The 18818-nt window shown below is 39.0% G+C and overlaps 1 protein-coding gene across 1 annotated transcript in view; it reads left to right on the top strand.

Annotated features, from left to right (window-relative positions):
• NWD2 (NACHT and WD repeat domain containing 2) overlaps positions 1–18818 on the top strand; it is a 181199-nt gene that overhangs the window by 148787 nt on the left and 13594 nt on the right. The window contains exons 4-5 of the mRNA XM_042934043.1: positions 9489–9692; positions 17897–18041. Coding sequence (XP_042789977.1) covers positions 9489–9692; positions 17897–18041 — 349 coding nt within the window. The remainder of the gene's footprint in view (positions 1–9488; positions 9693–17896; positions 18042–18818) is intronic.

The raw sequence follows: 18818 nt of genomic DNA, 5'->3' as shown, positions 1-18818 counted from the left end.
TTGCATTTAAATAAAATTTTTTAAAAAAGGAAAAAAAGACAGGTCTTTTCTCACAGTTCTGGAGTTTACAAGTCCAAGTTCAGGGTGCCAAGATGGTCAGATCCTGTTGAAACCACTTCCTGGCTCAAAGACAGCTTCCTTCTGGCTGTGTCCCTGTAAGGCAAAGAGAATGCTGTGTCTCTTTCTGTCTTATAAGGGCACCAGTTCCGTTGGAACAAAACTCCACCCTGATGACCTTATTCAACCTTAATCACCTCCTTAAGGCCCTACCTGAATCACATGGGGGAGTTAGGGCTTCAACATATGAATTTCAGGGGACACAGTTCAGTCCAAAGCAATGCTGGACTTTTTTGGTAGAATGATTGAACCTAAGTAACTCAATTCCTCCAAACATGGTTAGGAACACACTGATGACACAAACTGCTCCATTTTTTTAGAACTTATTTGACATGAGGGTTGTCAGCTGTCCCTAAAGCACTGCTTGAATTCTCCACAAAGGTTAACTCCGTGCATCTGTGTACTCTGACTAGCTAATATGGTGAACCCCACATAGTTTACTGAAACCTCTTTTCCTCCCCTGTTCAAGAACAGAGGAGTTTGTCCTTACCGGACTACGTATTTTCTTTTTTTCAATTCTCTTAATGTTTATTTTTGAGATCGGGGAGGGCAGAGAGAGAGGGAAACACAGGATCTGAAGCGGGCTCTGCACTGACAGCAGTGAGCCCATGCAGAGTTTGAACTTGCAAACAGTGAGATCATGACCTGAGCCGAAGTCAGATGCTTAACCGACTGAACCACCCAGGTGCCCCAGGGCTATATATTTTCTTACCATCTTACACCTGTAAGCAACTAGCTACCCACTCTTTTCCTCCTTGCTATCTTCTGTTTTCCTTTTTGCAATCAAGAGGTATTTTATTCCTTTATCTACCTATCCAGTAGTACTTCTCAGGATTTATTCCCGTTACATGTATGTTTGAGTGTATTGCGTACGTATGTTTCTCTATAAACTACGAGTAAAGTAGTGGTGCCTTATATATATATTGCCAAGTGTGCCAAGCATTCTGTGAAATGTAAAGCATTTCATCTGTAGCAGCCGTTTGATTCTCACAATAAACCAGAGTGGATGTGCTGCTAGACAAATACACAAAGCCTCAAGAATTACCTCCGTTTACAGATGTGAAAGCTGAGACTCAGAGAAAGAAGGTCATTCTTAACATCTGCCTTTCCTAATTTCAAAATATTCTTTATTGACATGCAGGTTATTTGCGTGCAAGAGTGTATCTTTTTGTCGGTCGTATTTCAGAAATTCATTTTTGTGGTATGTGAAACACGGGCTCACTATGTACAAATGGTGGGAGGTGGATAGATCCTTTTGCCCATAGACAGATGCCAGTAAATGTCTAATGAGAATATACTGTTAATTCCAACATGGGTATCTGGATAATTAAGTGCTTTATGTGCTAAACATATCTGCTAACACCCACTTTTGGCAACCCCGTATGCAAGAGTGCACCTTTAATGACCAAGAGAAGCCCAGTTTTCTGAAGATATTACCTTTCTGTCTTTTGGCGCCAAAAGATAAACCTTTCTTGCAGATCTTATCCAGATCGTCTTTAGTGTGGACATAATTTAATTCTAACAGATAAGTTAGAAGTCTCACAATCTGCCGTCGGCAAGCTGGAGACCCAGCACTACCACTGATGGAAGTCCCAGGCAGAGGGCGGAAGACCAATGTCCCTGCTCAGATAGGCAGGGAGAGTAAATTCTCTCCTCCTCCACCTTTTTGTTTTATTCAGTCTGCTGATTCAAATGCTAATCTCATCCAGAAATACCCTTAAGGACACACCCAGAAATAACATTTGGTCAAACACCTGGGCACCTCACGGTCCAGTCAAGTTGACACATAAAATTAATCGTCACATTCTCTTCTCTGCATTTACTCTTGCCTCTTATGGCATATGAAATGTCATGTTTGAGTAATTTGAGTTGCAATTCACTTCTAAATAAAGTACTTTATATTACGTTTATATTCAAAATGTAAAAGTCAGTTGTAAAGTTGCCTGTTGACTTCAAAGAAACATTGAGAAAATACTATTAAGTATGGAAAGCAGGTACTGACCCTTTGGTTTTGGGGCCCCACTCAACAGCAGAGCTCTCTGAAGGTTGGCTATGAGCTCCTTGTCATAGGTCCATCGCGACCGTGCTTGTCCCTCCACCCAACAATACATCCGATAAAAAGAATGCCAACAGCCAGGGCCATAACACTGAACATGCTGCCGTCCTTGTGAACAGTGCCCCCTGGGGGTGTGCTGCACACAGACTGCGTGCCCGTGGATGGTGGCCCTGCCAAGGGCACTGGCTGGAAGAGCCATCACGGGCAAATCAGCCACTGGAAGGCACTGTTAGGAGGGAGCATAGCACAGTAACCTGATGAAGTAGAAAGACTGAAAAGCCCCATGTTCGACTGCCGGTACGTGAACGTCTTCTTAGAGAGGTGGTCGTGGGCAAGCCAGTGGAGGTCTGTGAGATGGGGTTTTCTTCTGCGATTCTACCTACCTCACAGAATCCTGAGGGGAAATTGTGTATATGAATGTGGGTTTTATTTTAAGAAATAAAAGGGAATCTTACAGAAGGAAGGAAGAGTCGCACCTGCCTTACATTAGTGACTGGGTTAGTCACAGGGCATTTATGAGTATTGCTTCAGCCTGTGATAGCGCCAGTGTGGGGAAGATCTCTCCTTTCCCTTCCAGTTGCCCCCATGAGTTTTGGCTCATAAATAGCAGCCCAGAGCAGTCGTCCACCTGCCTACAAGGCATCTCACCCATAACCCCAAAAAGACTGCCTTCACATGCCTTTCCTGGCACCCCACAACAGAGTGGGGTGCCTTTACCACACCTTTACCAATATTTCAATCCCTCTGTTCTTTCCATTACAACATAAGCTGCATACCATCAGACTCAGAGCCCAAGGATTCTCAGTTGCAAGCCCAGGGAGAACCAAGTGCACCTGAAGAGCAGAGAGAGGTGGGGGTGGGGATCAGTGTTTGCCCAGTAGAAAAGAAACATCAACGAAAAGGAAAGAAAATGTTCTAAGCCTTTAAAAGCAATGGGATTAGATGTATCTATATCAGCGTATAAAGAAAGGGAGCTACAAAAAGTAGAGTCCTTTTACATTCAAGTTCCTGGTTGCAAAGAACTGAAAAATTCAGAAAACACTCCTTTTTTCACTTGAGGTGAAATTCACAGAACATAAAATTAACCACTTTAATGTGAACGATTCAGTGGAACGATTTAGTACATTTACAGTGTTGTGCAGCCATCACCTCTCTCTAGTTCTAAAGCATCTGTCTTGAAGCATTTCTTATGCTAGGATTTTACATGCAGAAACTACCTTGAAAATAGTAGAAGATTATCTTAGGCTGTTCAGACAAATGAACTTAACTCCCAGATTCTATTTGACAACTCAACTGGATTGTTTCCACCTACCTATCTTCAGTGTTGAAGAATGGGCAATTTAAATGTATTCACATTTGATTAGGGGGTGGGAGAGGTGATTATGGTGATTCTGCAGACAGGAGAAATTCCATAGATTTATGTTCATATGTATATTGACAGTGTGTTAAGCAATTCAATAAAAAGTTAAAAATTATTTCAGACATGATGCGTTTCTTCCATACAGGGTCACACAGGTAGATTGATCTATATAGTGTAGTTAAAAAAAATGGACCTCAATGCAAAAAATGTAGTCCCTCAACTTGCCACCAAATTTCTCCCACACATGGGCAAATTTGATTTAACTAAGCAAAAAATGAGCTTTTGAGCACTGGGGCCAGAAGGATATGGACGAGTTAGTGAATATTCTATTGCCGGTGGACTCTTGCTCATAGTTTCTGAAGTCATTCATGGATACTGCCTGTGACTACAGAACTAAGGAATCATCGAATTAGAAAACCAAGATGGACTCCATCTTGCCACCTCAAATCTGACTGCTAGCCTCCTAAGTATGGTCCTGTATCTCTACCCCCACTCTGAGCCATCAACCATATGTACTGGACTTTGCAACCAGGTTAACCGACTCTAAATTGATTGTGTCCATCCCTGGCAGATATAGGCATGCTTTGTGAGTTACCTTGAAACTATAGCCACATAGAACCCCATAAAGTCTTCCTGAAAAATGTGGTGGCAAAATTCTCTTTTGCTATTTCTCTTTTTGCTATTTCTGAAATAGCAAGATAAGACTAAGACAGAATCCTGTCCTGGACTCCTGAAAAGTAACTGCTTCATGATTTATGAGCATTCCACCTAAAGGAAGAATCAATAGAAGGAAAAGACTTGGGGAGAACAATCCAATAAGAAACTCTAAGCCTGTAGCACATCATTACTTTTCTGAAGTTCTGTATTACCACTTTATAAATAGTAGGTGCTCGATATACATTTGCTATTTGAATTGGATGAGGATATTTTTTCTTCTTTAGTATCTCTCCTCTAAAAAACATTTTGCCTTACTATATCGATCCAATAATTGTAGTATTTGGTGCCAGCTGTTCCACTCAAATAATTATTTTTGAATAGCCTTCGATTTTTATGTTGACCTGCTGTGTTCCCCATCCTGCCCCTTCAGTGCTTGCTAACCATTACTCATATGCATTGCCCGTAGAAGTGGTTCTCAAATTCTAGATTCATTTGCGATCTCATTTGAGAATGCATATTCCTGGGCTGCCAACCACAGTGTTCTTCAGGTCTGAGAAGTGATCTTGAAACATACATTTTAACAAGCACCCTGAGTGATCCAGGTGTGGGTAATCCATGGCACACATTTTAGAAACCGATCCATAGATTTGACCCGGCCCTAGGCTCTGGAACCAGCCCTGGTTAGGGCAGAAAGATAAAGAGCCAGGAGTTAGTTCACTGCTAGTGCAGTGATGATGGTCCTGTGCTAGGACACCATCTTGCTTTGCTAAGCCATTATTTTGTCCTCTTCCTGACTCCATATCCCAGATCCAGCCAGTCCTGCCCTGGACCTTGATAGCTGGGTCCATGGTATTGGACTTCATTGACCGCTAGCTGGAGAAGGGTCAATTAACCCCATATTTAATTTTCTGGCTGTCCTCCATATCCTCCACCCATGGCCAGACTCCACTGAATGCCTTTTTGGATTCCTCCAGTGGCTACTACTTAGAAGTCTGCGTATTCCCTATTTTGCCCATATGGGTTTTCTAGGTAGCTCATCCCAGCACTAAAACCTCACTCCTCATGATAGAGAGCCCTGACTAAAAATGGTGACTACCCTTATCCAGACTAGCCAACAGGAATAGGATAATCCTCAGGCTGGTTAGCCTTAAAAATGTCATCTCCTTCTGTATCTGTGGCAGAATGAGAAGTCATACGTGCTCATTTATCCAAGTTTAACATAAGAGATTTTAGAAGAGGAATCCTGAAAGTGAGAATAAAATGATGGTGGCCAGAGGGGAGGGAGATGAGGGGGTAGATGAAATGGGTGAAGGGGATTGAGACGTATAAGCTACCAGGTATAAAATAAATAAGATACGGGGATATAATGTACAACACAGGGAACACAGTCAATAATATTCTAACAACTTTGTATGGTGGCAGATGGTAACCAGACTTATTGTGGTGACCATTTGTAATGTGTACAAATATTGAGTCACTATGCTGTACAGCCGAAACTACTGCAACATTGTATGTCAATTATTCCTTCACAAAATAGAAAGTGAGAAGCAACTCAAAATAACATTATTTTTGTTGCCTACAGCCTGTTGTCAAGAATAGCCCAAAACAAATGCAGATTATAATGAAAGTGTTCCCACGTGGCCTTCAAGCTGATACAGTGAGTCAAAGTTAGAACACCCTTATGTCAACAGAACCCTCCAAAGACCCTTGTTTACCATGCTAAAATAATAAAGTGGTGGTGTCCCTCCATTCAAGGCCCTTCCAAAGGACCTTTATGCAGCCAAAGAGGACGAGCGGGTTGTATCTTCCTCCTCTCTGGTCTTTGAGGCTAGTACTGAGAAAACCTGAGCTTGAAAAGGTGAGTTCAGTTAGCCACAATCAGCTTGAGTAAGCCAATTAGATGAGACAGATTATGTCCCAAGGAGACAGGGCATGGCCCAACCAGGAATGTGGGTAGACAGGAATTATTAAAAGATCACAGGCTGAAACAAAGGTTGCAGACAAGACTGGTACCTTCCCAAATTATCAGTCCCCCTGTTGAGAGCTGAAATATTACCTCTGAACACAAGAAGAAGCTTCAGCTGAGAAGAGAGCAAAGTCTAAAGATTTCTTTCTCTACCTTGGTTCATTCATTTATTCAATAAATAGGGTTTTAAAAATACATATGTTTTCTATGTGCTAGGAAGCAACACCTCGGGCCTCAGTCCTTATGGGGCTTACCATCTTGTAACAGAGTTTAGGTTAGGAATTTAGTTGGGACTTTGATGTACCAGGACTTGAATTCTCTCACCTGCCTGTATGAGATGACACTCTGGATACTGCAGTGATAAGCAGTAGAGGTAGTTCAGAAGTGGACCAAGGTCAGAAGCCAAACCACAATTCACATTCCAATGGGTAAATGAGGCTTGAAGTTTAGGGTTAAGGTACTAGTCAACAGGAGGAAAGGATGAAGGTGCCCACGGATTAAGGAGAAATCTTTCCATGGATTCTATAAAGCAGACAAACTTGTCTTGGATAGCATAGATTTGTCGTGGAGTTTCATTATGTCCCTTCCTTGTTGCTACTAGATAAGACTGAAAAGTAATTGGAACACCAGATGCTAGAGAAGCTAACATTTTTACTAGCTTAAGCCAGTGGTTCATGCACCTGGAGGGCCTGCGAAAACACAGACAGCTCGGCCCTACCCCCAGAGTTTCTGACGAGCAGGTCTGGGATGGGACGTGAGAATTTGCAGGCCTAGTCAGTCCCCAGGTGTTGCCAAGGCTACTTGTCTGAGGACCACACTGCAAGAACCGCAAGCTTAAGCAGACATTTAGAGGAGCTTGGAAGTATGGTTCCACAAAGCAGGATAGACCGCATCACTAGGTTTAAGAACTTTTTAAAATTTTTTAATGTTTATTATTCATTTTTGAGAGACAGAGAGAGAGAGAGAGCATGAGAAGGGGAGAGGCAGAGAGAGAGAGAGAGTGACAGAATTTGAAGCAGGCTCCAGGCTCTGAGCTGTCGGCATAGAGCATGACACAGGACTCGAACTCACGAACTGCTAGATTATGACCTGAGCCGGAGTCGGACGTTCAACCGACTGAGCCACCCAGGCGCCTCAAGAATTTTTAATCCTTGTTGTTTTTCTCATTACAAAGTGATAATGTGTACACAAATTCTTAATAAAAAAGCAGTAAGTTCAGGGGTGCCTGGATGGCTCAGTTGGTGGAGCATGCAACTCTTGATCTCAAGGTTGTGAGTTCGAGCCCCACGTTGGGTGTAGAGATCACTACAAAATATAAATAAACTTTAAAAAAAAACCCAAGAAGTTCATAAAACAATCTAAGTAAATTTTAAAGCCACCCAAAGATAATAATTGATACTACTTCTGTGCATTCTTATAAAACCTTTCTTACATGTATATATGTTTGTACATACATATATACACAATCTTCTCTTGTATATATATGTAATATATATATATATATATATATATATAACATTAGAATCATCTTATACATACTGTTTTGTAACTTCCCTTTTCACTTAATAATATATTATAAACATCTTCTACAATTCAGCAATTGCACTACTAGGTATTTACCCAAAGGATACAAAAGTACTGATTCGAAGGGATACATGCACCCCAACGTTTATAGCAGCACCATCAAAAATACCCAAATTATGGAAGAGCCCAAGTGTCCATCGACTGATGAATGGATAAAGAATACGTAGTACATATATACAATGGAATATTGCTCAGTCATAAAAAAGAATGAAATCTTGCCATTTGCAATGATGTGAATGGAGCTAGAAAGTATTATGCTAAGTGAAATAAGCCAGTCAGAGAAAGACAAATACCATATGATTTCACTCAAAAGTGGAACTGAAGAAACAAAACAGATGAACATAGGGGAAAAAAGAAAAAAGAGAGGCAAATCAGAAAACAGACTCTTAACTGTAGAGAACAAACCGGGGGTTATTGGAGGGGAGAGGGGACGGGGGGATGCATTAAATGGGTGATGGGCATTAAGGAGGGCTCTTGTGATAAGCACTGGGTGTTATGTAAGTGATGAATCACTAAATTCTACACATGAAACTAACATTACCCTGTATGTTAACTAACTGGAATTTAAACAAAAACTTGAAAAAGAAAAAATAATCTTTTTACATCAATACAGTTCTAGAATATGACTTGCTGCATCCTTTGAATAGAGGTCCCAGAGTTTATTTAAATGTTCCCATGGGCAGGACACTTAGGTTGTTATGCCAATTCTTTCCTGTTAAAACACTATCAGCATAAATATTCTGGTAAGTCTTTATATGTACAACCTTAATTATCTTCTAAAGATAATTTTGCAGAAGAAAAATTGCCAAGATGAAAGTTATATAGATTTTTAAGGCTTTTAATACAGTCTGCCTGAATCAAATATTTCAGTGAAATAATTGTATCAATTTATACCCCTGTCAAGGCTATGTGGGTATCTTCTCACACCTTTTTTTTTTAATGTTTATTATTTATTTTTGAGAGAGGGAGACAGAGTGAAAGCAGGGAAGGGCAGAGAGAGAGACATAGAACCTGAAGCAGGCTCCAAGCTCTGAGCTATCAGCACAGAACTCAAAGCAAGCCTCAAACTCATGAACCAAACTGTGAGATCATGACCTGAGCCAAAGTTGGACACTTAACCAACTGAGCCACCCAGGCGTCCCTCACACCTTCACATAACACTGAGCATGTTTTTCTTTGGGAATTTCATAAGGAGAAAATTGTGTCCTGTTTACATTTTGAATTGTTTTTAGTTATACTGGGGTCCACAGTAGCATTGCATTCAATGATTTCCTACTTGCATTTGTAGCCGTGTTAATCTGGGGCTTGGAATCATATACTGTTTACTCTTCACAAGGCAATTTTTTTGTTTGGGAGTTTGCATGTTTGATATTTCATAGAGTGCAGCATGTCATTTTTCTTTGTCATGAACAAACAAAAAACGTCAGAATAGAACAACTTTTGCTGTATCATGTAAACTTTGGGAAAATAAATTTGCGACAAAATTCTGTATGTTGAATTTGCCTAATATGATATGCAATCTCAATTCTCAGTATATGAATTTATTATGATTACAATATAAACGATCTGATTTTACTTATTAAATAATCCATGGGGAAAAAAGTATATGCTGTGATTAAAAGAAAACAACTGATGGAACAATGTACCTGGTGTCTATTTATTATTTATCAAGTAGCTACATGATGTGAATACGACAGAAGGAATTTTCTTGGTGATACACTAACCTGAACTTTTTTGTGGATACACAGGGACTATTAGGAGAAAAATATGGGAACATCCGAATCCCCGGAGAAGTCGAAGCCTCGGAGTTTGAAATGATCTTGGATGCTGCCATAGAGGCGAAGCTGGAGACGAAGCTCCTGGAAGAGTGGTACTGTCGCGATGAGAACTCGGTGCCAGCGGCTTATTACCTCAGACCTAAGTCAGAAATGCTGCAAAGCAATAAAAATGCAGTGAGTTATCTTTCTCTCCAAAGTATATATGTGTCCATTACTCTCCACTGTTCATCATCCAGAGATGCTTCCCTCCACAGAAAAGGCACAGTAGACAGAAAATTATTCTGCCCTTGACCCTACATTTCTTTTGAACAACACAATCCAAAGCTAAGAAACTTTCCAATTTTTTTAAGTTTATTTTATTTGAGAGAGAGAGAGAGAAAGAGAGAATCCCAAGCAGGCTCCATACTGTCAGTGCAGAGCCTGACACAGGGATCGAACCCACAAACTGTGAGATCATAACCGAGCCGAAAGCAACAGTTGGATGCTTAATGGCCTGAGCCACTCAGGCACCCTGAAACTTTCCAGTTTTTACTTACCTTTCTTTTTTGGCCTCTCAGACTTTCCTCCTGGGGGTTCTTTCTCAAGTATACCTTCAGAAGTTCCATTAATGGAGGTCTCTTAGTGATAAACTCTGTTCATCTGAAAATATTTTTATTTTTCCCATTTTGCCATAATGTACCCATGTTATTCTGAATGATATATGTCATACATCCTCTATGTGTGAATTTATGTATTCTATCTGTTCTGGAAAATTCTCAGCTATCATCTTATCAAATAATGTTTTTCCTCTATTTCCTCTGTTCTTTCGGTTTTACTCTATAATTGGATTTACACTGGACCACTTCAGTCTAGGTTCCACGTCTCTTGATTCTCTTTTACATTATCAATTCCCTTAGCTGTCCATGCTGCTTTCCAGATTATTTTAGGTCTTTTCCAACTCAGTAATTTTTTTCTTCAGCTGTGTCCACTCTGTTCATGCATAAAATTTTCAAGTTTAACAGTTGTATTTTCGATTTGTGGAAGTTTCTTTGGGGGGGTGTCTTTTTAAAGTCTGCCTAGCTATTACAGTCTCTCATTGATTAATTCAGTAACTGTCCTTAAACATTTCATACATAACTTATATTCTTGTATATCGTGTGGAATCTTCAAGTGAGGTTGATTCATGATGCAAACAGTTATCATTGTCTCCTCTCCAGTTTGGCTCCTAAATGTATCTACTATGTGTCCCCTGAAACAGAATAAAGGAGGAAGAGAAAATGGATGGGCCTATTCCTTATTAAGGATTCCTAGACAGATTGAAAAGAAGGCATGGTGGTGCCCACCTGGCTCAGTCAGTAAAGCATGCAACTCTTGATCTCAGGGTCATGAGTTCAAGCCCCGCATTAGGTGTGGGGCCTACTTAATTAAAAAAACACATTGTTTTCAATTTAAAGAAGGCATAGATATCCATCCCTCTTCCGAAGAGAACATCCTTGATATATTTGGTGCTCAGGCATCTCTGAGAGGACAACAGCCCTGGCTTAGCGACAATTCTTCATTCAAGAACCGTATGTATTTGTCATCCTGGTATTTAACATAAAGCATTTTCTCCATGCAATATGAAATCATGTCAGGATCCTTCATTTTTCTTCGTCCCCTTCCATGCATTATTCAAAGTAATTATCTGCAAGATTCTTGCTTCTATGGATGGGAGTATTAGGACATATCCAAGCCATTCCTCAGTTAAATATATATGCCAGGAGGAAATGTAGTTGCTGGCACAGCAACTACAACTACATTTTGATGTAGATATCAAAAGACATAATACCTCAGGAAACCAGGTTTACATAGTGGTTTGGGAGCACTTGCTCATATGTTACTATTTAATTGGCTTTAGATGCTCCTTTATCATTTGATTTTAAGATCCTCCAGGGGAACTTAAGTTATTCTCTAAACCCCACCCATGCAGGTATTTCTGCATAAATTTTTGTTAAATTAATGAAGGTGTGAATAAGATTATCACCAAGACTCTATAAATGTTACTTGTTTGGTAGGCAGTCCTCCCATTCGATTGCCTAGAGAATCATAAAAACAAACAAAGAAGAAACAACTAAAGACGAATGGAAACATATGAGCACCTCTCTTTTAACTGTCGGTTCTCTTTAGAGGATATTGAAGGGATCATTTTTTTATGAAATTTGTATCAAAACCCAAGAGACACTTGCTGCCTAACCTGCTAGCAGTGCACCATACCCATGAGTTCTGAGGACTGGCCCACTAGCCTCACCTTGAGCTCAGGGAAAATTTTGTTAAAACCAAGTTCTGCACACCCTGCCGCTGCCTGGCCCACAGCTGCCATTATGCCATGCCCAGCCATGTGCCCTCAGCCGCCCTCTAGCACCAGACCCAGACGTGCCTCGCCGTCACCACACAGCCCACCCAGCCTCCCATCCCCGGCCACCGTGTGGCACAGTCCCCGACTGCCTTAGCACTTCAAGGATCTGACATAAGCCCAGGGGCCCAGCACAAATTTTGCTAACACTGACGCCCCATCCCAAGTTCCCTGGCGGGCACACCCCCTCAAAGATGGCCTATCTGGTTTCCACTAACACCACAGAGCGAAAGAACAGCCCACAACAGGCAGAGAGTCAGTACAGATGACTGCACTAAAAGAAAAAGTGACTCAGACACCACAACAGGGCATAAGCAACACACACAGGATACTCTTCTGAAGGTCCAGGTTCTGGTAAACAGGAGACACTGCACTGCAGGGCACTCCAGGACCTCTTCTTGCGGTCACTACTTTCAAGAATAGAAGACACAGGTGACTTGCTTAATACAGAGAAACAGACACAAAGAGACAGACAAAATGAGGAGACAGAGAAATTTATCCCAAGTGAAAGAAGAGAACAAGGCCACAGCCAGAGATCTAAGTGAAATAGACATAAGTAATCCGACTAATAGAGAATTTAAAGCGATGATCATAAGGATACTCACTGGACTTAAGAGAAGAGTGGAGGACATAAGTGAAACCCATAACACAGAGATAAAGAATAACAGCGGAGATAAAGGGCTCAATAAACAAAATAAGAAACACACTTGATGGAATGAACAGCAGGCTGGAAGAAACAGAGGAATGAATTAGTGACCTAGATGACAGAGCAATGGAAAGTAATCAAGCTGAACAAAAGAAAGAAAAAAAGAATTATGCAAAACAAGAAGAGACTTAGGGAACTAGTCCCAGAAGAAGAAGAGAGAAAGGGGATAAAAACTTTATTTGCAGAAATAATAGCTGAAAACTCCCCTATTCTGGAGAAGAAAATACATCCAGATCCAGTAGGCACAGAGAACTCCCATCAAAATCAACAAAAGCAGACCCACGCCAAGATATATTGTAATTAAATTGATAACATCTAGTGATAATTTTTTTTTTTTTTTTTTAGCAGCAAGACCAAAGAAGTCAGTTACTTACAAGGGAAAACCCATAAGTCTAGCAGGAGGTTTTTCAATAGGAACTTTGCAAGCCAGAAGGGAGTGGCATGATATATTCAAAGTGCTGAATGGGAAAAACCTGCAGCCAAGAATACTCTATCCAGAAAGGTTATCATTCAGAATGAGAGAAGAGACAGTTTCCCAGACAAATAAAAATTAAGGACTTCATAACCACTAACCCAGGTCTGTAAGAAATAGTAAAGGGGTCTCTTTAAGTGGGAAGGAAAGACTAAAAGTGACAGAGCAGTAAAAGTGAATATTTCTGTAAAAAAAAATCAATCAAGGAATTCACAAAAAAATGGGTATAAAATACAACATATACCTAAAACATGGGGAAGAGAGGAGAAAAGAATGTGTTCAGACTTAAATGATGATCAACTTAATATAGACTGCTATATGCAGAAGAGGTTATATACAAACCTAATGGTAACCACAAATCAAAAATTACTAATAAATACGCAAGGAATAAACAGAAAGGAATACAAATTGGCAAACATAATAGAAGACAAGAAAGGATCATAGAAAATCTTCAGAAACAACCATAAAACAAGTAATAAAATTGCAATAAATATATACTATCAGTAATTGCTTTGAATGTAAATGGACTAAATGCTCCAATCAAAAGACATAGAGTGACAGAATGGATAAAAAGACAAGACATATCTGTATGCTGCCTACAAGAGATTCACTTTAGACCTAAATCACCTGCAGATTCCAAGTGAGAGAATGGAGAAATGCTTATCATGCAAACAAATGTCAAAAGAAAGCCAGACTAGCAATACTTACATTGGACAAAACAGACTTTAAAAAAAAAAGACTGTAACAAGAGTCAAAGGTCACCATGTAATAATAAAGAGGACAATCCAACGAGAAGATATAACAATTGTAAATACTTATGCACCCAACATAGAAGCACCCAAATACACAAAACAGTTAATAACAAACATAAAGGAACTAATAAATAATACAATAATAATAGGGGACTTTAATAACCCATTTACATCAATAGATCATCTAAACAGAAAATCAAAAAGGAAACAATGGCTTTGAATGGATTTAACAGATATATTAAGAACATCCCATTCTAAAACAGCAGAATACACGTTTTCAAGTGCACATGGAACATTCTCCAGAATAGATCATATATTAGCCCACAAAACAAACCTCAAAAAATACAAGAAGATCAAAGTCATACCATGCAACTTTTCTGACCACAATGCTATAAAACTAGAAGTCAACCACAAGAAAAAATTTGGAAAGACCACAAACACATGGAGGTTAAATAACATGCTAGTAAATAATGAATGGTTCAGTCAAGAAATCAAAGAGGAAATAAAAAAATATATGGAGACAAATGAAAATGAAAACATAATGATCCAAAACCTTTGGTATGCAGTAAAGGCAGTTCTAAGAGAGAAGTTTATAGCAATACAGGCATACTCAAGAAGCAAAAAAAAAATCTCAAATAAACAACCTAACCTTACACCTGAAGGAGCTAGAAAAAGAACAACAAATGAAACCTAAAACCAGCATAAGGAAGGAAATAATGAAGATTAGAGCAGAAATAAATGATATAAAAACCAAAACAAATAAATACACACACACACACATACACACGAAGCTAATTCTTTGAAAAAAATCAATAAAATTGATAAACCTGTATCCAAACTTATCAAGGAAAAAGAGAAAGGACTCAAATAAATAAAATCACAAATGAGAGAGAAATAACTGACACTACAGAAATACAATTATAAGAGAATATTATGAAAAAATATATGCCAACAAATCGAACAACCTAAAAGAAATGGATAAATTCCTAGAAGCATATAAACTACGAAAACTGAAACAAGAACTAGAAAATTTGAAGAGACTGATAACCAGAAAATAAATTAAATCAATAATCAAAAATCTCCCAACAAACAAAAGTCCAGGGCCAGAAGTCTTCACAAGGGATTTCTACCAAACATATAAAGAAGAGGTTAATACCTATTCTTCTCAAACTATCCCAAAAAATAGAAATGGAAGGAAAACTTCCAAATTCATCCTATCAGGCCAGCATTATCCTGATACCAAAAGCAGATAAAGACACCACTTAAAACTGTAAGCCAATATCCCTGATGAACAAAGATGCAAAAATCCTCAATAAGATATTAGCAAACTGAATTCAATAATACATTTAAAAAATCATTCACCACATTCAAGTGGGATTTATTCCTGGGTTGCAAGGGTGGTTCAATATTCATAAACCAATCAGTGTGATACATCACATTAACAAGAGAAAGGATAAGAACTATATGATCATTTCAATAAACACAGAAAAAGCATTTGACAAAGTGCAACATCCATTCATGATAACAAAGTAGGCTTAGAGGGAAAATACCTCAACATAATAAAGTCTATATATGAAAAACCCACAGCTAATATCCTCAGTGAGGGACAAACTGAGATCCTTTCCCCTAAGATCAGGAACAAGACAAGGATATCCACTCCCACTACTTTTATTCAACATAGTACTGGAAGTCCTAGCCATACGAATCAGAGAACAAAAAGAAATAAAAGGCATCCAAATCAGTAAGGAAGAAGTAAGACTTTCACTATTTGCAGATGACATGATACTATATTTGGAAAACTTGAACGACTCCACCAAAACCCTGCTAGAACTGATACACAAATTCAGTAAAGTTACAGGATACAAAATCAATGTAGGAAAATCGGTTGCATTTCTATATACCAATTATGAGACAGCAGAAAGAGAAATTAAGAAAACAATCCCATTTACAACTGCATCAAAAATAGTAAGATACCTAAAAATAAACCTAACCAAAGAGGTGAAAGACCTGTACTCTGAAAACTATAAATAACCAATGAAAGAAACTGAATATGACACAAAGAAAAGGAAAGACATTCCATACTCATGGATTAGAAGAACAAATATTGTTAAAATGTCTACACTACCCAAAGCAATCTACACATTTAATGCAATCCCTATCAAAATGCCAACAGCATTTTTCACAAAACTAGAACAAACAATTCTAAAATTTGTATGGAACCACAAAAGACCCCCAATAACCAAATCAACCTTGAAAAAGAAAAGCAAAGCTAGAGGCATCACAATTCTGGACTTCAGATTATATTACAAAGCTGTAGTGATCAAAACAGTATGGTAATGGCACAAAAACACACCCATGGATCAATTGAACATAACAGAAACCCCAGATATAAACCTACAACTATATTTAATTTTCAACAAAGCAGGAAAGAATATCCAGTGGGAAAAGGACGGTCTCTTCAACAAATTATATTGGGAAAACTGGACAGCAACATGCAAAAGAAAGAAACTGGACCACTTTTTTTTTGCACCATACACAAAAATAAATTCAAAATGGATTAAAGACCTAACTTGAGAACTGAAACCATAAAAATCCTAGAACATAGCACAGAGAGTAATTTCTCTGACACTGGCTATACCACATTTTCTAGATAGGTCCCCTGAGGTGAGGTAAACAAAAGGAAAAACAAACTATTGGGACTCTATCAAAACAAAAAGCTTCTACACAGGGAAGGAAACAATCAACAAAACTAATAGGTGACCTACTGAATAGGAGAAGATATTTGCAAATGACTTATCCAATAAAGGGCTGGTATCCAAAGTATATAAAGAACTTATAAAACTCAACCCCCAGAAAACAAGTAATCTAGTTAAGTAATGGGCAGAAGACCTGCACAGACATTTTTCTGAAGAAGACATCCAGATGGCCAATAGACACATGAAAAGATGCTCAACATCATGGATCATCAGGGAAATGCAAATCAAAACCAATATGAGATATTCACACCCGTTAGTGTTAATGGTTAAAATCACCAACACAAGAAACAGCAGGTGTTGTCGGTTAAAAGAGAAGGGAAACTTCTTATGCTGTTGGTGGAAATGCAAGCTGGTACAGCCACTGTGGAATACAGTATGGAGGTTCCTCATAAAGTTAAAAATAGAACCACTCTACTATCCAGCAATCGCATTACTGGGTATTTACCCAAAGAATACAAAAACATGAATTTAGAGGGATACATGCATCCCTATGTTTACTGAAGCATTATTTATAATAGCCAAACTATGGAAGTAGCCCAAGTGTCTATTGATTGATGAATGGATAAAGAAATTGGACAGTGGAATACTACTCAGCCATAAAAATGCAATATACACAATGGAATATTACTCAGCCATAAAAATGAAATCTTGCCTCTAGCAACAACATGGCTAGAGGTAGAGAGTATAATGCTAAGTGAAGTCAGAGAAATACAAAATACCATAATATTTTACTCATGTGGAATTTAGGAAGAAAAATGAGCAAAGGGAAAAAGAGAGGGTGGGAAGGAGGGGGAAAGACAGGGAGGGAGGGAGGGTGGGAGAGAGAGGAAGAGTGAAAGAGAGAGAGAGAGAGAAGCCAAGAAACAGACTCTTAACTATAGAGAACTGATGATTACCAGAAGGGAGGTGGGTGGGGGGATGGGTTAAATAGATGATGGGGATGAAGGAGTGCACTTGTGATGAGCACCAGGTGATGTATGGAAGTGTTGAATCACTCTACCATACGTGTAAAACTAATATAACACTGTGTTAACTCAATGTAATTAAAATAAATATGTAAAAAAGAAAAAAGGAAATACCTGTTGTAATAAGAAAGCACAACAAACAAATTCTGTGTAATTCGGGTAAATTCACACATAACATGGACATCATTTCTAACTTTCAGGGTTATAGGGGGATTCAGTGAGATATGGCCCGTTAGGCACCTATCATAATATCGGCACATAGTGGGCCTTCAAATAATAGTGCTTTTCTTGCACTTAAATAGTGACTTATCTTTTGATGATTTTAAGACTAATATCTCCCTTTTACAATTCCATAGATGCAGCCTTCTGCCAAAGCCAACAATGAGAAGACCTGGCAAGAGATATCAGATGAGATCAAGAAGATATTCAAGACTGCTGTAAAACTGTTACATGAAAAGGGGAAAATGAAATATAGCCAAGCTAAGAGGTACCTGTTCTCAGGTAACTGTCACACATCTTTGGTAAACTAAAGAAGAGATCAGTAAGAGATATGTTCATGGCTTCCCTTTTATGGGTCTACGAATTTCATTTCATTTACTGCCTGATGAAATCTAACTTTTCTAAATGTTTCCTTTTTCTGGAGAGGCAAGTGTTCTTTTCTTTTAAACCACAGATGGGCCTTTACTTAATTTGATGACTTCTCCAGAAAATGTGATTTTAAAAGAAGTCAGAGGAGGCTGCAGAGAATAGAGCAAACTCTGCCAGTGTTCTCAGTTCATTCATTCATTCTGTTCATTGATTCATGCACTCACTCAGCAAACATTGAGAGCCTGCTATGTGCCAGGCACTGAGGATACAACAATGAATAAGAAGGCAGATCCGTCTCTCCTGGAACTTATTTTTTTTAGTGTGGGAAAATAAATGACAGGCAAGTTATCAAATAAATGAACAGGATCATTTTGGAAAGGATACATAGGATGAATAAACAAGACACAGTAATGGGGTCTGGTTAAGGAAGTCGCCTTTTAGTTTTGTTGAACGATGTGGGGGTTCAGATGTCGACAGAGTGGGCAGTAAGGAAAGGACTTTGAGCTGAATGATGGGATTCAGAGCCAGCTGTACTCTAAGAGAATTCCGGGCAGAGGGATTACCAGATTCAAGATCCCTGAGAGAGGAATGTGCTTAGTAAGTTCCGGGAGCAGGAAGAAGGTAAAGGTAGCCGGGCCTGGGGAGGCAGAGGTGAAGCATAATAAGAACCTTATGCTTTCTTCTGGGTAA

Source organism: Panthera leo, chromosome B1 (genome assembly GCF_018350215.1).
Source record: "Panthera leo isolate Ple1 chromosome B1, P.leo_Ple1_pat1.1, whole genome shotgun sequence".
NCBI lineage: Eukaryota > Metazoa > Chordata > Mammalia > Carnivora > Felidae > Panthera > Panthera leo.
The sequence above is the reverse complement of the archived record's forward strand: the minus strand, read 5'-3'. Positions and strand labels throughout refer to the sequence as shown.